Here is a 27,501-nt window from a genome sequence, read left to right on the forward strand (position 1 = left end):
TACCTATACTTAATTTTGGGAGGTATTAATGTAAACAGGTGTTTCTTGACTTCCTACTTTTGCATTCCAGTCCCCTATAATGAAAAGGACATCTTTTTTGGGTGTTAGTTCTAAAAGGTCTTGTAGGTCTTCATAGAACCGTTCAGCTTCAGCTTCTTCAGCATTACTGGTTGGGGCATAGACATGGATTACCGTGACATTGAATGGTTTGCCTTGGAAACGAACAGAGATCATTCTGTCTTTTTTGAGATTGCATCCAAGTACTGCATTTCAGACTCTTTTGTTGACCATAATGGCTGCTCCATTTCTTCTAAGGGATTCCTGCCCGCAATAGTAGATATAATGGTCATCTGAGTTAAATTCACCCATTCCAGTCCATTTTAGTTCACTGATTCCTAGAATGTCGATGTTCACTCTTGCCATCTCCTGTTTGACCACTTCCAATTTGCCTTGATTCATGGACCTGACATTCCAGGTTCCTATGCAATATTGCTCTTTACAGCATTGGTCCTTGCTTCTATCACCAGTCACATCCACAACTGGGTGTTGTTTTTGCTTTGGCTCCATCCCTTCTTTCTCGAGTTATTTCTCCACTGATCTCCAGTAGTATGGGCTTCCCTGGTGGTGCAGAGGTTAAAAGCATCTGCCTGCAATGTGGGAGACCTGGGTTCGATCCCTGGGTCAGGAAGATCCCCTGGAGAAGGAAATGGCAACCCACTCCAGTATTCTTGCCTGGAGAATCCCATGGATGGAGTAGCTTGGTGGGCTATAGTCCACAGGTCGCAAAGAGTCGGACACAACTGAGCAACTTCCCTTTCCCTTTCACTTTCTCCAGTAGTATATTGGACATTCAGAAAACGAAGATCATGGCATCTGGTCCCATCACTTCATGGCATATAGATGGGGTAACAGTGGAAACAGTGTCAGACTTTATTTTTGGGGGCTCCAAAATCACTGCAGATGGTGACTGCAGCCATGAAATTAAAAGACACTTACTCCTTGGAAGAAAACTTATGACCAACCTAGATAGCATATTCAAAAGCAGAGACATTACTTTGCCAACAAAGGTCCATCTAGTCAAGGCTATGGTTTTTCCAGTGGTCATGTATGGATGTGAGAGTTGGACTGTGAAGAAAGCTGCGCACTGAAGAATTGATGCTCTTGAACTGTGGTGTTGGAGAAGACTCTTGAGAGTCCCTTGGACTGCAAGGAAATCCAACCAGTCCATTCTGAAGGAGATGAGCCCTGGGATTTCTTTGGAAGGAATGATGCTAAAGCTGAAACTCCAGTACTTTGGCCATCTCGTGTGAAGAATTGACTCATTGGAAAAGACTCTGATGCTGGGAGGGATTGGCGGCAGGAGGAGAATGGGATGACAGAGGATGAGGCTGGATGGCATCACTGACTCGATGGATGTGAGTCTGAGTGAACTGCGGGATTTGGTGATGGACAGGGAGGCCTGGCCTGCTGCGATTCATGGGGTCGCAAAGAGTCGGACACGACTGAGCGCCTGAACTGAACTGAACTGAACTGAACTGAATGTAAACAGTGTTGTGTTTTAAACTTCAAGTTCCACAAGTTCGTTGTTAGTCACAGCTGATTTTTGATCAAGGTTCAAAGCCAGTTCAGTAGAGAAAGAATAGTGTTTTTAACAAATGATGCTGGTACAACTGAACATCCCTATGTAAAAACAAACAAGTGAACTTCATATTTTGCACCATATACAAAAATGTGTCATATACTGAAAATGTGTCATAGACCTAAATGCATAAAAGTTTTAGAAGGAAAGAGAAAATCTTGGCCACTGGGATGGGTTATGTCTTAGATGCAACACCAAAAGCACGCTCCTTGAGAGCAAAAAAATGGTGTTAGCCATCATCAAATTAAAAATTGCTTCTCTGAAAGACTCTGTTAAAACATTGAGAAATAAAGTCACTGACTGGAAGGAAATATTTACACAGCTTACATCTGATAAAGGACCTAGATCCACACTATACAAAGACTTCTAAAACCAACAGGGGGGGGAAAGCAGTTTTTAAAATGGGCAAAATATTTTAATGGACACTTCACCAAAAAAGATGTCAGATTAGCACATGAGAAGCTCGTTAATCACGGGGACGTACAGAGAGCTACAAGGGCACATTCTTCACTCCAGGGTTAGAGCCCTGTCGGGTACGGTGGGGACCCCAGGCCCTGGGGCATCATCCTCCCAGGCTGGGAACAGACACTGCAGCCAACTGTGAAGAAGGCTCACCTGTGTCTTAGATGTTAAAGGCATCTCTGGCGTGTGTTGCCTCCACTTTACTCCTGTTTCCGGAGAGAAATGGAAGCACTGTCCATGCAGACTCACACTGGAGTGATTGAAGCGGCTTCTCCACATCTGGGAGCAGCTCGAACAGCTGTCAGTCTTTAAACAGGGTAAAATGGGAGTATCTGTGCCGTGGGGCACTGCTCAGGCAAGGGACAGAATAAGCTGTGATGTTCAGTCCATGGTATGTGGACACATCGAAGAAGAACTGCGCAGCATGCCAGGAACCAGAGGAGCGCTTACCATGTGATTCCATTGCTGTAGATTTCTAGAAACTGACAGAAGCAGGTCAGTGGTGGCCCAGGGATGGGGCAGAGCAGGAGGGGCAGGAGGAAGGCCTGGAGCAAGGTGGGAGGAGACTAGAGGGCTGGGGTGGGGGTTTTGTTGTTGTTTAGTTGCTAAGTCATATCTGACTCTTTGCAATCCCGTGGACTGTAGCCTTCCAGGCTCCTCTGTCCATGGTATTCTCCAGGCAAGAATGCTGGAGTGGGTTGCCATTTCCTTCTCCAGGGGATCTTCCCTACCGAGGAGGGTGTTTACATGCCAGGACTCCCCAAATTCTGTGCCCTAAACCCCAGGCAGGGCACTGTGTGTCCATCAAGCCTCAGCAACTCATAGAAGAAATTGCAGGGGAAGTTAGGAGATGGTCATAAGTGAATGACATAAAATACCACAGCTGAGAACAAGAGAGCAAGTCCAAATTCTCAGAAGGGAGGGAAGGACACAGAACAGACGTTAGTACTCGATACAGCACTGATGAGCAGTGAACAGTCAGAAACCCAGAGTGCTGCTTTGAAAAGTGATAAAATTGGCAGACCTCTGGAAGTCTGACCAAGACACAGGGTGCAGCCAAGTCAGGGGAGGAGGAAAGGGTGTCAGGATCTAGTAGGAATGGACACGTGCACAGATGGCTGCAGTGAGAGTTTACAGACACCATTAAAGCTGAGATGACATTAAAGCTTTGTAGAAACGTGTATGTTCCTAAAATTGACTCAAGCATGTATAAGAAATTTGAATGGAATTCCAAACATTAAAAGTAAACCAGTCATGCCCTCACTCCCAAGAATTAAATAAATTGGAGAAAATCAAAGAGGTGGCTGCAGAGAAAGAGGATGCAGCTCTTGCAGGAGACCCTTGAGTGAGTTCTCTGCATTCTGGGGAGGTATCCTCTTCATACATACAGATCAGGAATGTGGGGAAGGGCCTCAGCTCACCCTGTATCCCTAGACCAAGCCAGGAAGGGAAACAAAATGACAGGCCATCCTCTAATCTAAAACATCCCCATATATGCCAAATCCAACATTATTTCTTTTTTTAAATATAATTTTATTTATTTTAATTGGAGATTAATTACAATGGTCAACCACTTGTAAAAGAATGAAACCAACATTGCTTGATTTTCTTCCAAATCTGTAACTTCAATCAAAATCTCATCATTTTTCGTAGCACTTGACACTCAAGTGGAAAAGTCTCACTGAGTGGTTAAGGCAGCAGGGCCTGGGTGGAGGACACTCCCAGCCCTGTCCTCTGGGATCTCCATGCAGATGATTGAATCCTTGGTCTTTGATGATTCACTCAACCCCGGAAGTGGGGGCGGGGCTGAGCTCCCACCCTCTGATCTTTGGTGCCCCTGGAGGGCTGACCCTGCCTCTGGCAGTCACGTGGTCACCATGAACAGGGTCTGGGGGGCGGGCCTGGGTCTCACAGGGGGCAGGGCTGCCTCCCACAGACGGTTCTGGTTCCAGAGGGATCAATCAGGGCAGTGGGTGGCCTTCGGGTGAGACCACAGTGAGGGGGTGGCAGTGAGGGGTCCCAGGGGCTCTCACCTCTGGGTGAATTCTGTTGACTGGGCCATGGGAGGGGGTAGCACAGCCTGTGCTCCGCGCAGAGCTGGGGAGAAAGCAGAGACCACCTGCCTGAGGGCAGCAGTGCGCGCGACCATGCGGAGCCCTGTCCCCCCACCACCGCCTCCTCCCCCTCCCCCAGACACAGAGGGGGCCGGGGGCACCAGCTGTGAGCCCCCCTGCTGTGGGGAGGCTGTGGGGTCGTGGGGACAGCCAGTTTTCACAGGGGTTTGCTGGGGGCAGTGGGCTTGTACGGCACACATCCCACGCGTGTTTGCTGCTGGTAAAGTTGGTGCCTCCTTGTTCCCTGTGAAGCTCACCCAGGGGAGCTGAGCCGAGTAGGTGGACCACTTCCCACGAGGGCCTCCGTGGAGCAATCAGGGCCTAGGATTCGCCTGTGAAGCATGTGTTCAAAATTAATGACTTGTAACTTGTATAAGTTTCTGCAAGAGCAGGGTTTTCGAGTTTGCCCCAGGAGGCTGAATTCGGCTTAATGGGGCCTAACCCCCCTGACAAGACTCTGATTTACATAAGAAAGGGCTCCCTGTGGGTTTTGTGCGCACTGAATCCTTCCCTACTGTTCCTTGCTAGATAGGAGAAAACCTGTGCTCTAATTTCCTTCTTAGAGGGTGGGGGGAGCCGAGGATTTGTCCAGTCAGCGCACACTGAGCTGTGAGGCCAGGTCCCTGAATGCTGGGATGTTTTAGTATGCTAAACAGACGAATCCCTCCCGCTTAGAGCCTGTTGATGGGAGAAGGTAGGGGACAGATGGTAAGATCTGCAGGGGTTCAGCAGGGGGCACCTGGTGGGCTCCAGTGGCAGCTGAGGGGGCTGTACCCAGAGAGAAGGACTTTGCACAGACCAAGGTGGGTGCACTGGGAACCCTTGGCTGAGGGCTGGAGCTCTGCAGGGAGCAGAGGATGCCTATGCTGCTGAGTCGGGGAAGGGGTGTGAGGGAGAAGACCCCTGGAGCCAGTGAGCTTTGCCCCCTGAGTGCTGGGACATGGACCGCTGAGGCCGTGGAGGGCTGCTCTCCTGCTGTCTGTGGGGCTCAGAGCAGTGATGCGGTATTGGGGTTGGCATTGAGACAAAGCCCTGGCAGGTTGGTGCTGTGACCTTACCCACACCAAACGCAGGGTCAGGACGGTCGCTGCCGCCACCAGAGAGCAGGAAGAGGCCAGTTTCCATCCCTCTGGAGCTACCATTTTTTATATATTAGAAGTAATGAAATAAAGGTTTATTTTTTCTTTTGATTTTTCTCACAAGAAACGTGGCTCGTTATCTTTTTAGAACTAATCTTCGGTAAATGTGTCATCTTGGGAAACATGGAGGCAAAAGATCGTTCCAGCGTAAAATAATTAAGTAGATTTTTTTCTTTAGAATTTTAAACTAAGTCAGTTATTTCGTGAAAGTCGCTCAGTTGTGTCTGACTCTTCAACCCCATGGACTATGCAGTCCGTGAAATTCTCCAGGCCAGAATACTGGAGTGGATAGCCGTTCCCTTCTCCGGCAGGTCTTCCCAACCCAGGGATCTAACCCAGGTCTCCCTCATTTCAGGCAGATTCTTAACCAGCTGAGCCACCAGGGAACCCAAGTCAGTTGTTTAACTGCTTTTTAAATTGGTTAACACTTGTACGGAATGAGCAGCATGCTCATGTGAGCATGGCGCTATGGAGGGCCCAGGCCAAAGGGACCCCGCGCTGAGGGCCTCTTCCTCTGCCTCCAGGTGGAATGTGGTGGGCATCCAGGGGTCCCTGCTCAGCATCTTCGTGGAGCCCATTTACTTCTCCAGCATCATTCTGGGCAGCCTGTACCACGGGGACCATCTCTCCAGGGCCATGTACCAGCGCATCTCCAACATTGAGGACCTGCCCCCACTGTACACCCTCAACAAGCCTCTGCTCAGCGGCAAGTACCACTTCCCTTCCTGACTGCAGCATGCAGGTCTCACAAGTAACACACCAGTGGGGGCTGCACTGAGGTGGCGGGGGGGGGGGGTGGCGGGGAGTGTTGGGCCATTCACAAGGGGCGTAGGCGATGGATGGGTCGTTTAAGTGGGTCCCTTGAGGTTCCCCTCTCTTGCCAGTTGAAAACCTTGCCATTTACAGGGAAATTAGAGCCTAGACTCAGCACCCAGGGGCTTTCCTCTCACCCATACTCGTGCTGCTGAGTCTTGCGTCCACTGTAGAGGCTTGCAGGTGCCATGAAGATTCCACAGGCCTCAGCCGCCCGAGATGATGCTGGGTTGGCTCACGGAGGAGTCACGGCCACGGTGACGTGCTCTGCAGGAGGGTGGCAATGGGGCTGTGTGCCCGTGGCAGGCAGTGGTGTCTTTCTCAGTGGGGACGGGCACCTGCCTAGTGCGCCCTGGGTTACTGGTTGTTTATTGTTTTTCTTCTAGAATGTCAGTGGCTAGCAGTAAAGTGAACAAGCGCTTTTGAATTCAAGGGCCCTAACTTCTCAGTTCGGGCTTCCCTGGTGGCTCAGAGGTCAGTTCACCTTTACTTAAAAGGACACAGTTAAGGTATTTTTATCCTTTGGAAATCTCGCTTTACCTACTTTTAAAGCTAGAACTAAAACCCTAACCGTGAACTAGAATGCCTCTTGGTGTGTGTGTGTTTTGCCGTGGTCTGTAGTCTTGCTACTAGCCCATCTCTAACTGAGAAAAGCAACGTGGAGCTTTGTTTGAAAGCATGTCTCTTAGAGCACATGGATCACACGGGAATGGAGAAAAAGTTGCTCCAAATTCAGTTTCACAGCTCTCTACTGTAAACCGTTATCTTCTTGGGAGAAAAAAGATAAAAGTAGACTGATAAAATCTGATGGTAAGCTGAAATTGTAGCATCCCTACCGTTGAACTTACTCTGGTAGGTGTGAAGCAGGTGTACTTGGATGTGTGTTAGCGTGTGAATTTCTCACGAGTCAAACAGTTTTCCAACAGTTTTCCTTGTTCGGTCTGTGCTTTGTGTGTGGGGCAAGAGTGCTCTGATTCGGTCAGCTGTCGCTTGTCTTGAGTGTTGGTAGCCACTGAGAAGAGCATATGTAAGACTCGTGGCGCCGGGGGCCACTCGGGAGTCACCGCTGCCCGGTGCCCAGTGGGTGGCTCTGGGTGTGTAGCTCCACCACTTGCTGAAGGGGCCCTGGTCACTGACCGACTTGCTCACCCATGAAGTCAGGCGTGCTTTTATCACGTCATCCGTGTACAGAGCGCGTCTGTATTCATGAACACGTGCTGCAAAATAGTATTTCACCATGTATGTTTGTTAGAAACATGAACTTACAGATAAGGAAGACCTGCTCTTCCTTCTTCCTCACCGGTATTGCCCTGAGGCCCACAGACACCATGCAGGGCATCTTCACAGACAAAAGGATTCCAACGGGAGAAATCCAGAGGAGAGGGCGTTGGTGTCTGAGTGACTCAGGAGGCCACATTCCTTTTAGGCGGGCCCATGGTGCCGCCCTCAGCCTGCTCACAGGGAGCCCCCACAGTCAGTAAGTGGCCAGGCCCACCTGGGCTGTCCCCTCCCAGTCGTCCTGCTGTGTACACCTGGTGCACGGCTGTGTGCCTGGCAGGTCATGCCCTGCTTGTTGCTCTTTTTCACCTCATTGTTTATCGCAGGTCATTCCCATGTTGGAAGGAGAAACAGCCGTGAGAGAACGGTCGTGTCTGAAGGGAGCGAGAGAAACGGACCTGAATGCCACACAGAGAAAGGCTGAGGTGACTGAATGAGGTTTCCTGGAAACTGGAGCAAATCTAGATGGACTTATTAAAAGGTTTATCAGCAGACTGTGTTTGAAAATACCATCGAGCTTAAAAATGAGAATTTTACTTCAATTTCAGCCTGCGAAGTGTGTGTTTAAGAAAGAACTTCCTGGAGGTGAACCTTTGCCTGGGGTGCTCATGTGATGCACTTTCCCATCCTTCTGAACTCTCTTGTTCCTCCGTTTCAGATTAGTTTCAAATCCAGCGCCTGCAAGTGCAGGACAGCTCTGGCTCCTGGCTCTCCTCCACTGGCCCCCAGGTCTGAGTCTCTCCCTGGCCCCGCTTGATGTCAGGTGCGCCGAAAGAACTCAGTGAGGAAGACCAAGAGGCTTGACAGTCGTGGTCACAGCCAGGATGCCTGGGGTCATGGGGTGAGACCCACAATGCCGATCTCACTGCCAACCGTGTCACAAAACAGTAACACACAGAGGAAGAGCAAACGGTGTTGGGGTGAGCGTGTGGGGCTCACCTACCCCCAGAACAAAAGCGCAGGAAATGGAAAATTTAATGAAGCCCCAATCAGAAATAGGTGATTCAATATCTGAGATTAAATAGCACTCTAGAAGCCATGGATAATAGACGGAATGACCCAGAAGAACACAGAAATGATCTGGAAGAGAGAATAATGGAACTCACCCAGCCAGAGCAGTGGACGGAAAGATGACAAAACAGAAATGAGTGGAATGTGTGGGATCTCTGGGGTTACATCAAATGTGCCAGCATTCACGTTGTAGGAGTTCTAGAAGGAGAAGGAGGGGTAAAAAGTGCACGCAAGGAAATTATGGCTGAAAACTTTTCAAACCTAAAGAAGGAAACAGATATCCAGGTACAGGAAGCACAGAAAGTCCCAAACAAGATGAACCCAATCAAACCCACACCAACACATCATTAAAATGGCAAAAGCTAAAGAATTCTTAAGGCAACAAGAGAAAAACAAGGGGTCGGTTACATGAGATTCCTGGTCAGGCTATGGGCAGCCAGAGTGGCACAGGGTATTCACAGTGCTGAAAGGGAAGCACACACCACCCAGGATATGCTTCCCAAGATTATAATTTAGAATAGAGGAAGAGAGGAGGAATTTCTCAGACAAGCAAAAACTAGAATTCCAGCAGTACTGAATGTACCCTAAAGGAATTATTGAAGGGCTTTCTCTAAATGGAAAAGAAGTAAGAAAATGTAGGAAAGAGAAAATCCCATTAGGAAAGGCCAATATGGAGTAAGACGATCACTTAAATAATCCAGTATGTAATTAAATGGCCAAAAAAAAAATAAAAGCAACCATGACTACGAAGAACCGTAAAGGAAAGTAGACACATGCGCCCCCCGCGTTCACAGCAGCACTGTTTACACTAGCTAAGGTACGGAAGCAGCCTGAATGTCCGTCCACAGATGAATGGAGAAAGGAAACGTGGTGGAATGTCACTCAGCCATAAGAAGAATGAAGTAACACCATTTGCAGCAATGTGGCTGGGCCTAGAGACCGTCATGCTGAATGCAGTTAGCCAGACAAAGAAAGAGAAATGAGATGGCACTGCTTTTTGTGGAATCTAAAAAGAAATGATACAAATGAACTTATTTACAAAACAGACCCACAGACTGAGAATGAACATGTGGTTACCAAGGAGGAAGTGTGGGGAAAGGATAGTTAGGGAGTTTGGGGTGGACATATATACACACTGTTAAATTTAAAATGGATAACCAACAAGGACCTACTGTATAGCACAAGGAACTCTTCTCCATATTCTGTAATGGCCTAATTGGGAAAATAATTTAAAGAAGAATAGATACATGTTATGTGTATTAAAAATAAATGATAAGTTAAAAAAAAAAAAAACCTGTGGGGCTTTCACAGAATTCACAGATAGAGATACATGAAATTCTGTTTCCTTCCTACTCCATTTTTGTAGTATTCCCCATAAAAGCTCATCTTAACAAAAGCAGCTGCTAATATTTAGTGATAATTCTCTGTAATGTATTAGTTGTGTCTTTTGGGATAGGAAATTGATTATCTGACCTTAACATAGTGAAGACTTTGCAGGTGTGCTGCCTTCTACCTTAGGTAGTAACTTAGTTATGTAAACAGTGAAAAATAAAGTACAGGAATGTTGTAATTTGATTAGGAAAACAAAAAAATGAAAAAACTAGGCTTATTTATTTATATTTTCCATAGCAAGTTATGGATTAAAATGCTACTGTCTTAAATAATACATTTTATAATGAGTTTTGATATTATTTGTATGCATATTCATAAACTTTTTTAAGAGGAAGATGTAACATTCCTTAACCATGTATTGACTAGAGATGTATTAATACGCTTTTTGTTACCTGAATGTTATTACCCAGAGTGTTTCAATATTTACTTACATAACAAATAGCCAGCCATAGGCATTAGTTTCTGCAAAAAAATCCCCAGTCAATAATATGTTAACATATACAGGAGCAGCTAAGTTTATAAAGCAAATACTAACAGATGTAAAGGAGCAAATTGACAACAATACAATAATAGGTAACTTTAACACTCCACTGACATCAGTGGACAGATCAGAAAGAAAATCAGTAAGGCAAAGGTGGTCTTAAATTACAAATTAGACTAGTTGGACTTGATTGATATCTATAAGACATTATGCCCCAAACCAGGAGAACATACATTCTTTTAAGTACACATGGAATGTTCTCCAGGATAGATTACATACTATGTCACAAAACAAACTTCAGCAGTGTTAGAGGGCAGAAATTATATCAGGTATTTTTTCTGCCCACAGTAGTATGAAACTAGGAATCAACTACTGATAGAGAAACAAAAAGAAAACAAATCTGCGGACACTAAACAACATGCTGCTAAAAAAAAAAACACACACACACACAATGGGTCAGTGATGAAATCAAAGAAGAAATCAGAAAATACTTTAATATAAATGAAAATGGGACACAGCTTTCCAAAATATATGGATGCAACAAAAGGAGTACCAAAGGCAAATTCATGGCAATACAGCCCTTCCTCAGGTAAGAAGGAAAATTTCAAGTGAACAACTTAAGCTGCCATCTAAACTTCAGAAAAAGAACAAATGATGCCCAAAGTCAGAAGGGAGGAAATAATAAAGATCAGAGACAGAAATTTAAACATAGTTTTAAAAAAAGCAATAGAAAAGAGAAACGAAAGCCAGAGTTGTTTGGTTTTTTTTTGGTGCAGACACACAAAGTTGGTAACTTTTAGTCAGTCTCATCAAGAAGACAAGAGAGAGGATCCAAATAAATAAGATAAGACTTGAAAGAGGGGAAATGGCAGACAATACCACAAAAATACAAAAGATCATAAGAGTACTATGAATAGTCATATGCCAACAAATTGGACAATCTAGAAGAAATGGACAAATTTCTGTAAGCACACAGCCTGGCAAGACGGAGTCAAGAATAAACAGACAATTTGAACGGACCAATCACTAGAAGTGAAATTGAATTTATAATTAGAAAAAAAACTAGCAAACAAAAGTTTAAGACCTGACAGGAGAATTCTACCAAACATACAAAGAACTTCTATGTATCCTTCTTAAACTATTCCCCAAAATTGAAGAGGATGAAACACTCCCAAACTCATTCTATGAAACCACCATTGCCCTGATACTAAAACCAAAGATACTCTATCTTTGATGAATATAGACGGAAAATTCCTCAACGAAATATTAGAAGCCAAATCCAACAATACATTAAAAGGATCATGTATCATGGTGAAATGGATTTACTTTAGGGTCACAAGGATGGTTTAATGTTCACATGTCAGTCAATGTGATATATACCACATTAACAAAATGAAAGATAAAAATCATATGATCATCTCAATAGACTCAAGAAAAGCATTTGAAAAAATTCAACAGGCATTCAGGATTAAAGCTTTCATTAAAGTGAGCATAGAGGGAACATAGCTCAACAATATAAAGGCCATTTACAACAAACCCACAGCCAATGTAATACTCAATGGTGAAAAGCTGAAAGCTTTGTATTAAATTCAGAAAGAAGACAAGTGGCAACACTCTTGCCACTTTTATTTAATACAGTTTTGGAAGTCTTAGCCACAGCAGTCAGACAAGAAAAAGAAATAGAAGGTACCTAGGTTGGAAGGGCAGAGGTAAAACTCACTGTTTGCAGATGATCTGATAATCTCTACAGAGAACCCTAAAGTCTCCACCCAAATACTATTATAACTAAGTGAAGTTAGCAAGGTTGCAGAAGCCAAGATTCTATACAGAAATCATTTTTGTTTCTGTCTGCTAATAATGGCTTCCCAGGGGTGCTAGTAGTAAAGAACCCACTTGTCAATGCAGGACAAGTAAGAGACGCAGTTTCAATCCCTGGGTCGGGAAGACCCCCTGGAGGAGGGCATGGCAACCCACTCCAGTTTTCGTGCCTGGAGAACCCCATGGACGGAGGAGCCTGGCAGGCTACCAGTCCATAGGGTTGCAAAGAGTTGGACATGAATGAAGCAACTTAGCACACAGCACACACATTAATAATAAAGTATCAGAAAGAGGAAATTTAAAAAGAATTCCATTTAAAATTGCATCAAAAAGAATAAATTACCTAGGAATAAACTTAACCAAGGATCTGAAAGACCTGAAAATTATACAGCATTGATGAAGGAAATTGAGGATGATGCAAAGAAGTGGAAAGATACCCCATGCTCTTGGATTGGGAGTATTAATATTATTAAAATGGCCATTCTACCCAAAGACAGCTGCAGATATAATACAATCTCTATCAAAATGCCCATGACATTTTTCAGATCTAGATCAAATAATCTTAAAATTCTCTGGAACTGCAAAAGACCCTGAATTGGCAAGGAAATCTTGAGAATAAAAGAATAAAACTGGAGGAATCATGGTTCCTGACTTCAGACTATACAACAAAGCTACATTAATCAAAACAGTGTTGTATTGGCACAAAAAGAGATGCATAGATCAGTGGAACAGAATAGAGAGCCCTGAAACTAACCCACACGCCTGTAGTCAATTAATCTTTGAGGAGGGAAGCAAGAATATACAATAGAGAAAAGACAGTCTCTTCAGCAAGTGGTGTTAGGAAAGCTGGACAGCCACCTGCAATCAGTGAAGTTAGAACACACCCTCACACCATACCCCCAAATAAACTCAAAATGGTTTCTAAAGACCTAATTGTAAGAACTGAAACCGTAAAACTCCTAAAAGAGAACCTAGGTGGAACCCTCTTTGACAAAGATCATAGCAGTATTTTCTTGGATCAGTCTCTGAGGAGGAAAGAAAGAAAAGCAAAATTAAACAAATGAGACCTAATTAAACTTAAAAGCTTTTGGATAGCAAAGGAAACCGTCGACAAGATGAAAAGACAACCTACCAACTGGGAGAAAATATTTGCTAATGATACAACTGATCAGAGGTTAATATCCATTGTGTACAAAAAGTGCATACAACTCAGTACTAAAAAAAAAAAAAAATATAGGCTGAAATCCTGAATAGACATTTTTCTAAAGAAGACATGGATGGTCAACAGGAAGAGATGCCCAGAATCACTAGTTATTATTGCTGTTGTTCAGTCGCTCAGTTGTATCTGACTCTTTGTAACCCCATGAACTGTAGCACGGCCAGGCTTCCCTGTCCTTCACCATTTCCCAGAGTTTGCTCAAACTCATGTCCGTTGAGTTGGTGATGCCATCCGACCATCTTGTCCTCTGTCACCTCTTTCTCATAATGCCCTCGATCTTTCCCAGCATCAAAGTCTTCTCTAATGAGTCAGCTCATCGCATCTGGCAGACTACTGGAGCTTCAGCAACAGTCCTTCCAATGAATATTCAGGGTTGATTTCCTCTAGGATTGACTGGTTTGATCTCCTTGTTGTCCAAGGGACTCAGGAGTCTTCTTCATCACCACAATTTGAAAGCATCAGTTCTTTGGCACTTAGCCTTCTTTATGATCCAACTCTTACATCCATACAAGATTATTGGAAAAACCATAGCTTTGACTTAGTTGGCAAAGAGATGTCTCTGCTTTTTAATACACTGTCTAGATTTGCCATAACTTTCCTTCCAAGGAGCAAGCATCTTTTAATTTCATGGCTGCAGTCACCATCCACAGTGATTTTGGAGCCCAAGAATATAAAGTCTGTCACTGTTTCCATTGTTTCTGCATCTATTTGCCATAAAGTAATGGGACCAGACGCCATGATCTTAGTTTTTTGAATGTTGAGTTTTAAGCCAACTTTTTCACTCTCCTCTTTGCCTTCTACCATTAGAGTTGTATCATCTGCGTATCTGAGGTTGTTGATATTTCTCTCAAAAGTCTTGATTCCAACTTGTGATTCATCCAGCCTGGCATTTCGCATGATGTACTCTGCGTATAAGTTAAATAAGGAGGGTGACAATATACAGCCTTGACGTATTCCTTTCCCAATTTGGAACCAGTCTGTTGTTCCATGTCTGGTTCTAACTTGATTCTTGACCTGCATACAGATTTCTCAAGAGACAGGTAAGGTGGTCTGCTATTCCCACCTCTTTAAGAATTTTCCACCGTTTCTTGTGATCCACATAGTCAAAGCTTTAGCATAGTCCGTGAAGCAAAAGTAGATGTATTGATCCATTAAATGTTGTCTATTTAATCTCTCATTCCCTTGCCTTTCCTGAATCCAGCTTGTACATCTGGAAGTTCTCAGTTCATGTACTACTGAAGCCTAGCTTGAAGGATTTTTAGCATTACCTTGCTAGCATGTGAAATGAGTACAGCTGTACAGTAGTTTGAGCGTTCTTTGGCATTGCCTTTTTTGCAATTGGAATGAAAACTGACCTTTTTCAGTCCTGTGGCCCCTGCTGAGTTTTCCAAATTTGCTGATATAGTAAGTGTAGCACTTTGACAACATCATCTTTTAGGAGTTGAAATAGCTCGGCTGAAATCCCATCCCCTCAACTAGCTTTGCAGAGAAGGCAGTGGCACCCCACTCCAGTACTCTTGCCTGGAAAATCCCATGGATAGAGGAGCCTGGTGGGCTGCAGTCCATGGGGTCTCTAAGAGTCGGACACAACTGAGTGACTTCACTTTCACTTTTCACTTTCATGCATTGGGGAAGGAAATGGCAACCCACTTCAGTGTTCCTGCCTGGAGAATCCGGGATGGAGGAGCCTGGTGGGCTGCCATCTGTGGGCTTGCACAGAGTCGGACACGACTGAAGCGACTTAGCAGCAACAGCAGCGACTAGCTTTGTTTGTAGTGATGCTTCCTAAGGCCCACTTGACTTCACCCTCCAGGATGTCTGGCTCTAGCTGAGTGGCCATACCATCGAAGTTATCTGGGTCATTAAGACCTTTTTTGTATAGCTGTGTGTATTCTTGCCACCTCTTAATATCTTCTGCTTCTGTTAGGTCCATACTGTTTCTGTCCTTTATTGTGCCCATTCTTGCATGAAATCTTCCCTTGGTATCTCCCGTTTCCTTGAAGAAATCTCTTGTCTTCCCCATTCTGTTGTTTTCCTCTATTTCTTTGCATTGTTAACCTAAGAAGGCGTTCTTGTGTATCCTCGCTGTTCTTTGGAACTGTGCATTCGCTTGGGCATATTTTTCCCTTTCTCCTTTGCTTTTCTTCTCTTATTTTCTCAGCTATTTGTAAGGCCTCCTCAGACAACCACTTTGCTCTCTTGCATTTCTGTTTCTTTGGGATGATTTTGGTCATCCTGTACAATGTTAGGAACCTCTGTTCATAGTTCTTCAGGCACTCTTATCAGATCTAATCCCTTGCATCTATTTGTCACTTCCACTGTATAATCAAGGGATTTGATTTAGGTCATACCTGAATGCCCTAGTAGTTTTCCCTACTTTCTTCAATTTAAGCCTGAATTTTGCAATAAGGAGCTCATTATCTGAACCACAGTCAGCTCTTGGTCTTTTTTTGCTGACTGTATAGAGCTTTTTCACCTTCTGCAGTAAAGAATGTACTCAGCCTGATTTCGGTATTGACCGTCTGGCGATGTCCATGTATAGAGTCATCTCTTGTGTTCTTAGAAAAGGATGTTTGCTAATGACCAGTGTGTTCTCTTGGCAAAACTGTTAGCCTTTGCCCTGCTTCATTTTGTACTCCCGAGTCCAAACTTGCCTGTTATTCCAAGTATCTTTTGACTTCCTGCTTTGCATTCCTGTCCCCTCGGATGAAAAGAACATCTTTTTTTTGGTGTCGGTTCTAGAAGGTCTTGTAGGTCTTCACAGAACTGTTCAGCTTCTTCAGTGTTAGTGGTTGGGGCATAGACTTGCATTACTGTGATGTTGAATGGTTTGCCTTGGAAGTGAACTGAGTTCATTCTGTCATTTTTGAGATTGTACCCAAGTACTGCATTTAGGACTCTTGTTCACTTTGAGGGGTCCTCCATTTCTTCTAAGGGATTCTTGCCCACACCAGTAGATATAATGGCATGTGGAGGACTTGAACCCTGTCTGAGGTGCCTCCCGTGGAGCCACATGTTCTGTGTCTGTCCTGGGGTCTGCTGCCCCCCCCTGCCCAGATGTCCTCTTTCCCCTGCACCAGAGTTGGATCTCCCCTCTCGTCCTCAGGGCATGTCGCTTGGGGTGGGGGCACTTTCCCTTCCACCCACCAGCCCTGTTGTCCCGGGGATGAGGCTGGCTTGGTTCTCTGTCCTCTGGGCCAGGTTGCCAGCAGCATGCATATCACCTTGTGGACCGCAGCACCCAGTATTTCGCCTAAGTTGGTGCTTTAAACACCCCCCACCCCGACCTGGTGTAAGAACGGGGTCTGATTTGGCCTGAGGTCCACCAGGTGGAGCCCACAGTCTCACGATCTGTGTCTGGGGTTGGGGAGCTGAAGATGACAGAATGGGTGTGTGTGGCCGCCTTGCCCTCACAGACTCATGCTTCCCATTGGTTCCCACCCCCTCCGTCAGCCCAGGGGAAACGAGAAGGACATCCCTGGGTGCCCCACTCCAGGGGCTGCAGGCCCGGGACACACTGCCCGGGTGACGGACTGCGTGGCCATCACTGTGCTGTGCACTTGACTCCTTCCCCTTTAGCTCTGCTCGGGGTTTCGTGTGTTTGCAGAATGAAGGCCACACTCAGTCCAGATTGTAACTACACATTGTCCTGGCCATTTAATGAGGGAACAGTAGCCTCTGTAACGAGCCGTAGTCCCCTAGGCATCTGTTACTCTTCACTGTGTGTGTGAGGCCTCTGATCACACCGTGTGTGGCACAGGAAGCACCCTTACAAGGGAAGCAAGAGAAATACCCCTCACCACCAGCGTCTTGGTACCACCAGCCAAGTTTCCTGAGTTTCCCTTGTGTCAGTTCCTAGGCCAGTTCACAGTTTTTCATGCTTTTGCTCTAAAAGCTCTGACTCAGCATGCTGGAGATACAGCAGCAGAGACACTCTCAGGACCCCCAGGCTGTTGCTGCTTTTACTGTTTTCTGCACGGTACCCTGTGGTTAGCTCATTACCCTAGTTCTCACTTTGCAGCCCCGGAAACACAAGCTCCTTCTGGGTGTCTGTCCTGCGGGAGTATTGACCCCAGAGACTTACAGACAGGAGCTCCTGGGCCCACGTGGGCTCCCTGCCCCAGGAAAGTACATGGCTGGTACTAGAACCTTGGACTGGCTGCTGTCTTGTAGCTTTATTTTCTGATGGTAGTTTTTATTTAACATAGAATATGAAACATATTTATGGAGTTTCCCTGGTGGCTCAGACGGTAAACAATCTGCCTGCAATGCAGGAGACTTGGGTTCGATCCCTGAGTTGGTAAGATCCCCTGAAGGAGGAAATGGCTACTCACTTCAGTATTCTTGCCTGGAGAATCTCATGGACAGAGGAGCCTGGCAGGCTATAGTCCATGGGATTGCAAAGAATTGGACATGACTGAGTGACTAACAGTTTCACTTGAAAAATATTTATACAGTTAGTTAACCGACCATGTCTAGTTTTAACGTAAAATGTTGCAATTCTAAGGTTTAAGTATCGTTGAAGAGTAACCCTTGATTTCGATCTTATGTCGAGGAGTCATGGAACTGCAAAAGAAGATAATATAAGCGCTATCCATTCATTCACAGAAGGTTCTGTCCCATTACGAGACTCCCCACCACTTACACCTGAACAGACCCCCTTTCTTCCCCGAGCCGCTCGTCCTGACTCCGTCCTCGAGAGGCTGTGGCCTTGAGCCAGGGGACCTGCAGAACCAACTGCACCTGCACACGTGTGCCCGTGACAGCTGCCCCAGACCCCGCAGCTGATGAAACTGCCTGAAGCAGCCCCAGCTCGCAGGGCAGAAGCGGCCAGGCGGCAGAGGGTTAGCATCGAGGATGTGCTGCCCTGGGGCACCCGGGACGAAGCCAGAGCTTCCCTGGTGGGAGTCCTGCCCACCGTGAGGCTCCCGTGCCGACAGCCGGACAGGGGCCAAGCTGGACTCTGGACCCCTGGTCTAGATGGACGTGGGTCCAGGCTCTCCCTGTATGTGCAGGCCTTTTCCAAAAAGAGGCTCAGGAGGCCGTGCCAGCTGCCTCTGTTCATCAGCCAAGACGTTTACTCACAAACGTGAATGAATGGCCATCAAACTTCTGAGGAAAATAAACACAGAAGAGACTGATCTATATGAGAAAACACAACTGAGAGAAAGTAACTCTGAGAACAGAGAGGATGTAAGGAATAAGCCTTATTAATACGTGTTTTTAGTAAGTACAGAGATCACACGTTAATTCGAAGGTCTGGAAAGCGCTTGTGTAACACATACTAAGGCAGGCAGCAATGATCAGTAATGCGGTGTCAGGCTGCTGGTGGCTGCCGTGGCAGAGGAGCAGGGATGGGGGCGGACCCTGGGGCCAGAGGCTCAGTTTATTGAGGGTATGCTTACTCTGTGAGATGTCCTATAATTTAGTTAAAACATTTATGGAAAGTGAAATAATTCAGGGCTCATGTCTTAGAATGAAAAAAATGATTCTTTCAGCAGTTTCACGGAGAAGGCAGAAACCTTGAAAAAACAACCATTAAGATTTTCTCAGAACTGGGTCTGTCTGCCTAGCGGCTGTCAAGTCCCCCAGGCCAAGCTGGAGGCAGGCTGCTGGGGAGCAGTGGCCCTGGGCACCGGTGGGGGACTGCACAGGGGACTGGCCTTGCTGGGAGGATTCCGCAGGCGGGTGCTATGTACACCTGAGAAGACAGGCGGGTAGACGGGCTGGGGCTGCGGGAGAAGCCACCGGAGGCCAGGACCAGCGCACCTCTGCTCTGTGTGTGCGGTGTGTTCTCCACTCAGCCTCACCGGGGGCTCTCACCCCTCCCGTTAGGCTCTTCACTGCCTCTGGGAGGAGGGCGTGCAGCCAGTCAGGCAGCTGGACCCCGGCGTGGGGCTTGGACAAAGCCCTCAGAGGTGGCCACTGTAGCCAGGAGGACTTGTGAGTCAGAACAACGATTAGCAGGGCCAGGCAGTTCTGTGGGCAGATGACTCGAGGGGACATGCACCTCTTATTCTGTACTCTTTCCTGGGGACAAATCATTTTTGAAGTGTTCACTTGCTGACCTGAAGTCACCCTGGCAGTCACCTCAGAAGGGCAGGTGACCCAGGGTGGAGTGGTCCCAGCACGAGCTCCCTTCTGGTGCCCGGAACCTATCCTCTGCTGGGGCAACCCTCCCCCCGCCCCCGACCTTCCTGGGGAAGACATACTGGGCAGCCACCCCGGGGGTTCCATTGTGGGGTCTGTGTTTAATACCTGGGTCTTCAGGAAGCTCCACCCAGTGCTATCCAAGCATGAATTCAGACACCAGCACCCACCAGGCAGTGGAAGGGCAAAGGGGAGGCCGGGCACAGTGGGTACCCACCCCTCCCCTGCACATCTGGGGGAGGGGGCAAGGTCATCACATTGAACTCATATTGTCCCTTGAAATGAATCCCCAAGATTGGTGGCCTGTACACATGAATTTTCCCTGTTCCTTCTCATGCTGCTTTGCCCTGAAGAAGTGAGGCTTCTGAGCGAGGCCTGGGTGCCAGCCGTGGGCTGCCTGGACCTGCTGCCCTGGCTTTAACACTCTGTGCAAGGGGGAGGAGGTGGTCACCAAGAGCAAGGAGCCCCCAGGGAGCTCCCGGAGGTCCGGTACTGCCACCATAAGCCAGCTCTTGTTGCAAGCACTCTGGCCTGTGTCTGGGTCCGTGGGGTTGCGTCAGTCTGTCCATAGTGGGCACCTGCATTCAGTCCCCAGTGACCTGAGGGCATCCACCTGTCAGCCCCACAGCACAAGCCTCTGACTGGTTAAGACAGGAGACTTGTACCGTGCTGAGAAAGCACCAACACACTTGCTAAGAGGCGAGTTTGCTGGGTCTTGAGTGTCATGCGTGTGGGGAGGGTTCTGAAGCTGCCTGGCCCCCGCGGCAGGGCCCAAGCACAAACATCCCGCGGTGCACAGCCATGTGGCCCCTGAATTAACCTGGAAACGGAGTCCATCTGCTCCTGGATGCCAGCAGTTTTGGCCCCAAGGGAACTCAGAGTGCGTGAAGTCTCAGGTTTCAGGGTTTCTGTGGACCTGCTCGCCTCCCCACAGGCGTGTTTCGGGGCAGCATCACTGGACCCAGCTGAGCTCCTGGGAGGGCGGATGTGCCTGGCTGACGACTGTCAGACCTGTCCCCACAGCAACCGTGTCACCTTCCCCGTCTCGTCCCATTCCAGGCATCAGCAACGCGGAGGCGCGGCAGCCAGGGAAGGCCCCCAACTTCAGCGTCAACTGGACGGTGGGCGATTCAGCCATCGAGGTCATCAACGCCACCACGGGGAAGGACGAGCTGGGCCGCGCCTCGCGCCTGTGTAAGCACGCGTTGTACTGTCGCTGGATGCGTGTGCACGGCAAGGTACTGAGGCGCCCGGGTCCCCCACCCACTCGCGGCCACCCTTCCCTGTCTCCTCTGGCTGCTCTCAGCTGGCAGTCAGGCCCTGCCCCCTCGGATCCAAAGCAGGCTCACCCTACTATGCCCGTTCCCCACCCCCATATGAACCCGGGGCTCAGCACCCCTCCACTTGGCCCCCCTCTGCCTGGCAGGCGCTCCCCCTCACTGCAGACTCCTGGGCCCTGCAACCTGGGGCTGCCCTGAGTTCACTCAGCCCTTCAGGAAGCCTCTTAAACCTGTTGATTTTGAGGTTTGGTTTGGAGTTAGAGGGTTTTCACAGCAACAGGTCCCCTTTTCCCCAGATAAAATCTTCTCTAGTGGATCCATATGTGACCAGTTTTCACCTATTAAGTCGAGTCAGAAGCTTTTATCTGTGATGGACAGAAGTTGCCATGTCCACGTGCCAAGAGGGTCACCACGCGGGCAGCCTCACAGCAGCTGCCCTCCCTGCAGATCCTAGCTGCACGGAAATGCGTTGGCCTCACGGGCCGAGGCACAGAGTTCTCTGTGACCAAACAGCAGAGCAGTGTTTGCTCAAGACGCAAAAGTGTTAGTGTATCGTTTTGAGTCCCCTGCTCATGGGTTGCCAGCAGCCCGCCTGTTTAACTGCAAAGCTGCCACTGGGGCTGAGGACGCAGGCGCACGGGGGCGTCTGGCGTGGCTCTGTGTGATGTGGTTCTTGGGGTCAGTGGGGTCCCCCAGAAGCAGCACAGGTTCAAATGCTGCTCTTTGAACACCGTACTGGATTGTGTTTTCCACTGTTACGGCTTGAACAGCTGCACGTGCCTTTTTGTCTTTTCACAGGTTCCCTCCAACTTACTACGCTCCAAGATCACCAAACCCAACGTGTACCACGAGTCCAAGCTGGTTGCCAAGGAGTACCAGGCTGCCAAGGCCTGTCTGTTCAGAGCCTTCATCAAGGCCGGGCTGGGCGCCTGGGTGGAGAAGCCCACGGAACAGGACCAGTTCGCACTCACACCCTGACAGCGTGCAGCACAGCCCCAACCCCACAGCTGGGCTGGGGCAGGCATGGGTGTGCGGGCGCCGTCCTGGGGGCAGGCGTGCGGGGCAGGGCGGGGGTGGGGTGGTGGCTGTGGGCTCGGGGTCCCTGTCCCCACCCGCATCTCAGCAGCAGCGCTTCCCCTCTGAGTCATCCAGTGACTGCTTTCAATCTCAGTTTACGTTTAGAAATTGAGTTCTACTAAGTAGGGCTTCCTGAAGTTTAGGAAAATAGAAATTACTTTGTGTGAAATTCTTGAATAATTTATTCAGAACTAGGAATGTGGTTTATAAAATAAGAAATAATTATGCCAGGTCACTCTTATGCCACATCGTATTAAGTGCAGAGGCATTTCCATATGGAGGGCGCTAGGAAGTAGCGAGGAAGCTAGCCTAAGGAAACCGTCCCTGTCTGCCCGTGGCCCCTTCCCCTACAGTCGCTGCCTTCCCACAGAGGCCCACCTGCAGCACAGTGATCCGCTAGGTGGCCCCTGGGACCGGGCCCAGGTCCTGCAGCCCCTTCTTCTAGAAGCTTCTGTACCCCTTGTTGGACCATATCCTGGAAAACCTCTCAATAATCACAGGTCAAACGTGGCCGGTGAGCCTGGCCATTCACTTGGGTTTTTTAAACAGTATTTAACTCTTAAGGACCAGTAGGAGTCTGCAGGCCGACTGCACAATAAATGGCCTAGGATTCCCTCTGATCCCTCCTCTGAATCATGTGGATGTGAACGACCATCCCAGAATCCTCGCAGGATGGAAATAGGATGAATTACGTAGATATTCACTCTTGGAAAATGCCACTAAGGGCATATTTTTAAATTATTCTTTCCCACTTTATCAAAGACGTGTTTGAAATATAAGAAGTGTTCAGACTGAAAGTTGGCAAGACAGCATGTCGCTCACATGTTCTCGACCGGGGTTGGGTGTTGTGTCACGGCAGGGAAGGGGGTGGTCTGGCGTCTGGGACACCCGGGACACGGGCCGGCACCCCACTGTGCAGGGATGAGCCCAGGCAGGCCGAGCCAGTGAGTCTGGAGTTGGGGCGGGTTGGGGGGCCTTGGGAGGCCATCCCCACTGAGCACAAAGTCCACGCTAACTGCCTCCTGCTTTCACTCAGGACCCCGGAGGAGCTTCCCACCCTTCGTGGGGTCAGTGCCAGTTCCTGGTCTTGGGGTGCTGTGGGCGAGAGGGCAGACCCCACTCCCCAGCCAAGTCCAGGAGTCAGGCTGTGTGCCCAGGGGGCGTGTTGGGGGTGGGGGGTGTCCTCTGTGGACTTAATAAGCAGGAGCAGGGTGGCCCTGGCCATGACCCTTGTGCTCAGGGTGGGAGGTGAGGCTGAAGAGAGCTGGCCTCCAAGTGTCTCCTTGCACCACAGAGACGGGAGATGGTGTGCCCTGTGGGCACATGCTGGGGGTGCTGTCCGCACAGGGGCTGACCAGGTTAAAGGACAGATCTTTGTCCTTTGAGACCCACACCTCCCTCTGCGGAGTGTGGCTCAGCCTGACCTTGCCAGTACAGGGCCCGGTGGGGCCTGCACACTCAGAAAAGATGTCTGTGAACCCCTGCGTTTGTATTCTCGTCTGTATAGATGGTATTTTTTTCTAATGGGGAGTGGAAGATGGACTTAGTTTTTTAAAAATACATGGATTTTGGTTACAAAGTCTAGAGGAACGGTGTTGCGCACACACAAGCTACCCTGCAAGCCCGGCCCCTCCCCACCCCTGCCCCCACCCCAGATAGTTGAATGTCTTATGTGCGGGTCCCCAGGGCCTCGGCCATGTGCCACTGGGCAGCATGGGCCTGGCACAGGGCTCCCACCCCAAGAGTGCTCAGGCCTCGAGAGGTGCTGGGGGGAAGGTGTAGGAGTTCACAAGGGTAGGGGTTTAAGGAGCCCTGGGTGGGCAGGACCTCTGTGTGAGGCCAGAGGGAGTCGAGCCAGGGCAGGAGGCCAGCCCTGCTCCCGGAACAGGACAGCTGGACGCTGCTCATAGGCAGGAAGTCTCCAGCCCGATTATCCTGAGTGCAGCCAGTCTCCTCCATCTGTGTGCGTGTCTGTCTGTCTGTAGGCAGGAAAAGCAGGGAGCGTACCCCCTCAACCCCAAAGAAATCAGGGAGCCCAGCATCTTACACACCCCTCCCAGATGCCCACAGGGTGTCACCAAGGAGCTGTTCCCTTGAGGAGTCCTTTACATCTACGGTCCTTAATCTGGGCTTTAGAAAGAGATTTGACATAACCAAGAGCTTGATTTTTTGAAAAAAATCTTACATTTTTGAGGGCAGCTTGACCAGCAGGGATGGGAGGGGCTCTGTTTTGACTTGTTGGCTGAGCCCGGAGTGCTAATTCTGCCAAGAAACTGGCCTCTCTGCAGTGCCCAGCCCAAGGGGCAGCTGTCCTGTGTTGTAGAAAAGTGAGCCAGGGCTCGTGGGGGTGGGGCCGAGGCAGGCCCCCATCCTGGGTTCTCCAGCCCTCACCCCTGCTTGGGGTCAGGACACTGTATTCCTCCCTGCCGGTTGACTCTTAAAGGGGCTTTTCATCTTTTTCTGTTTTGGAGATTTTTATTGTTATCAAAGCAAATTATTTTATTTCAAAATGTACAAACCAGCATTGTGTGAGATATATACACTTTTCTGGAATTTATTTCCTCGGAATAGTTTTGTTGCCCTCCAGACTGCAGAGCCCTTACTCTCCTTATCTTGGGGCCGAGCCTCTGGGTCTCCTTGCTGGGCAGGTCCCCGGGTTCACCACATAGCCCTTTTCTCAAAACAGACGAAAAGGATGGATGTTTGGCATTTCCAGAATACCTCACACCAATGTGTAAAGTCTGCCCCAGTCATCACTTTGATCCAGCATGAGAAATAAAATGAGCTGGCTTTCCCATCTCTAAATTCTATGAATTCGGTGAATCTCTCAGAAGGTTTATTTTTCATCAAACCTATACAGATGGAAAAAGCAGAGTGTGACTGTGTGGGTCCAGCTTTGTGAGTCCTGGGACCCCCTCTCCCTCACCAGCAGCCAGCCCAGGGTACTGGGTTTTGTGTCCACTCGACTGGGAGTGGGGGGTGGGCGCTCTCACTTAATCCTGGCTCTGAGCTCCTGTTCCTAGCAGCATGTCTGCACCCCCTCGCTCAGTGTCTGGAGGGACGAGGCTCCCCGCCCCCCTTCCAGCCAAGGACTCATGTTTTGGCCACAGCCTGTGCTGACAGTGCATCATGGACACAGCTGTGAGCAGTTTAAGGTGGTCTGTGGAGTGAGCCCCGAAAACGGTTTGCTTCTCCGACTTTGGGTTCTATGCTTTTAATCTTGTTCTAGAATTCAGACACTTTTATGAATGTAACTCAGCTGAGAACGCTGTCACTAGGGCTCAGCCCTTGGTGTCCCCACGTCTACACTAATGTTCAGGCCACACGTGACCCCCGCATGAGCTTCCTCCTGCCCCGAGACCAGCCAGAACCGAGCATGAGACGCTGTCACTCAGACGGAGGGCATGAGATGTTCTCAATAAAACCATGTTTCACCACCACAGCCTTGCCCCGACTCTCTCTCCTCCCGGATGTCCCCCTTCTTGCTCGGGAAGGGGTGTCAGGAGCAACACCTGCTGGGGCTGCTACGGCTGGGCTCCACTCCCCGCCTGTGCCTGCTCTGAGTGCCAGCCCCCGGGGTCAGCCCTCCGAGTCCCGTCCCCAAGTTCCGGGCAGAGGAGTGGACACTGCACAGCCACCCTGCTCCTGCCCCATCTGTTGGGGAGTGGGGGACATGAGCCCACGTGGTAGGAGGCATGTGGAGGGACGTGGATGGGGCAGCAAAGGGGGGCCACACCCCAGGGTGGTGCTGACCAGACCATCTGGGTGCTGGGGCCATGAGGTAGCCCCTGGTTGCAGTAATGTTCAGGGCCGGTGGTTTGGAAGGACATTGCCAATAGAGTGGAAAACTGGCTGTAAAGCAAGTGTTAAAGTTCACAATTGTGGAGATGCTTCATGGAAGGAGGGTACACGCGGAACAATCTGAAAGGACTGAGTCTGGTCACTGTGCGTGGATGACGGGATGGGAAGTCGTTTCCATTTTATTTTCCTTTTTAAAAAATTTACCTTTGTCCAGCATTCCTACAATGACATGAAAAGCAAATAGGAAAAGTTTTTGGAAAGTGAACAGTCCCATACAAATAAAAAGCAGCACTGTTAGAGACAAGTGGTTTGCTCTCTTTTGCGTCAGTTTTGATTCTGTTTCCATTTCTTTCCCCACAATAAAAGCAATGTTCGAATGAGGGTATGTGTCATCAGAAAGACTGATGACGCTTCCGAGAAAAGATTGGGAGCAGCCTCTTCTTCACAGGTTCAGTCCAGAGTTGTGGGGTCTTCCTGTGGCTCCTTTGGAGAGGCGGCAAGACTCCGGGTTCTGTGATGGGGCTGACCACACGGAGCACACATTCTCCAGCGGGAAAGGCTGAAAATCCGCTCCCAGGTTTGGAGGGGGTCTGGGGGCTGCCCTGAAGACTCGCTCAACTGCTGGACGTCTGGGAAACCAGCTGCTTAGTAAGTTGCTGAGTCATTGTTAATATTAAAATCCAATTAGTCACGTCATTAATAATTTCCTTAGTAAAGACAGAGGGACCAGCCTGAGTGGGCCTGGGGCACTGGCCCAGCAGTGAAGGTACAGCATTCTGGGGAGAGGTGGAGCCCAGCTGCTGTTTAAAGCCACACAATACGAGCTCACAGCTGTGTTGAGAACAAGGTGCTGGACCCTCAGGATCATCATTGTGCCTGAGCCTCGGCCTGCTGGGTGCCCTCTGGGCCCTGGGGGAGCCTTGTACCTCGGATGCCCCCTCTTGGGCCTCGTTGGCTGCCCTGCAGTCCCCAGGCCTGAGAACGGGGTGCAGACTTGCAGATGACACTGAAGCATACTTGTTAGGTTGCAAAGGCTCCGGAATTGAGGATGGGTTGGTGCAGCCTCTGAAAGTTGTGATGAGAGGCATTGCTCGTCCTAGTCCGATGCATGAGTGACAGTGACCGCCCCCCCACCCTCTGGTCAGAACCACAGTCCCCGCACTACTGGCTCCGGGTACGAGGGCACAGTGAGAACCCACCGGGTGTCTGAGGGCAGCAGGCCTCAGGACTTGGCAGGTCATCGTATTTTTTATTGTTTATAAAGCGTGGGCTGCCGTCTTCACAGCTGTAAAACTGGTGATTGGCTCTAGGCCGTGCAAGGGCCCCGAGCTGGGAGCGTCCACCTGTAGCCCTAAGTGGCAAGGCTGCCGAGCTGGGACACCGCCCCCCCGGTGCTCCCCACCCCTCAGCTCCCGGGGCTGTGGCCACTGAGGCCAGCTGCCAAGTGGCCATAGCACCCTGGCGAATGACCTGAGGAGAAGACATGTGATGCATACAACTGATAATTAGAACAGAGACAGTGATTTAGACTCCATCACAGTATGTGCTAATATTTTCAAACAGAGAGCCCAAGAATTTCCAATGAGCTCAATTAACATTCTAAAAGAAATAAGAAAATGTGAGAGCAAAGAAGAATTTGAAATACTGAACATAATGGGCTATCTCAATAAAAGAATGTGTTTACAGTCAGGAAACTGATGGAAAAAGGAAGAGAGGAGAGTGAAAATATTTGGACACTAGCAGCAAGGTACCGACATCTGGCTAATGGGGAGTCCGTGTCATTTGTCACCATCACAAAGGCGCTGCCAGGATGCACAGTAGAGTCTT

General features: G+C 48.8%; 1 protein-coding gene across 7 annotated transcripts in view; it reads left to right on the forward strand.

Moving 5' to 3' along the window:
- Positions 1 to 25,978, forward strand: part of ADARB1 (adenosine deaminase RNA specific B1) — a 113,799-nt gene extending 87,821 nt beyond the window's left edge. For 5 of the 7 annotated variants that reach the window (XM_069566629.1, XM_069566623.1, XM_069566634.1 and 2 more), the window contains 3 exons: positions 5,879 to 6,060; positions 20,576 to 20,754; positions 21,595 to 25,978. In XM_069566629.1, the coding sequence (XP_069422730.1) occupies positions 5,879 to 6,060; positions 20,576 to 20,754; positions 21,595 to 21,774 (541 nt within the window). In that variant the 3' untranslated portion in view covers positions 21,775 to 25,978. Of the gene's footprint in view, positions 1 to 5,878; positions 6,061 to 6,553; positions 6,642 to 20,575; positions 20,755 to 21,594 lie in introns of all 7 variants that reach the window. The other 2 variants (XR_011251944.1, XM_069566641.1) reach the window with 2 other exon arrangements.
- Positions 25,979 to 27,501: the final 1,523 nt, after the last annotated feature.

The sequence above is a fragment of the Ovis canadensis genome, chromosome 1 (genome assembly GCF_042477335.2).
Source record: "Ovis canadensis isolate MfBH-ARS-UI-01 breed Bighorn chromosome 1, ARS-UI_OviCan_v2, whole genome shotgun sequence".
Taxonomy (NCBI): domain Eukaryota; kingdom Metazoa; phylum Chordata; class Mammalia; order Artiodactyla; family Bovidae; genus Ovis; species Ovis canadensis.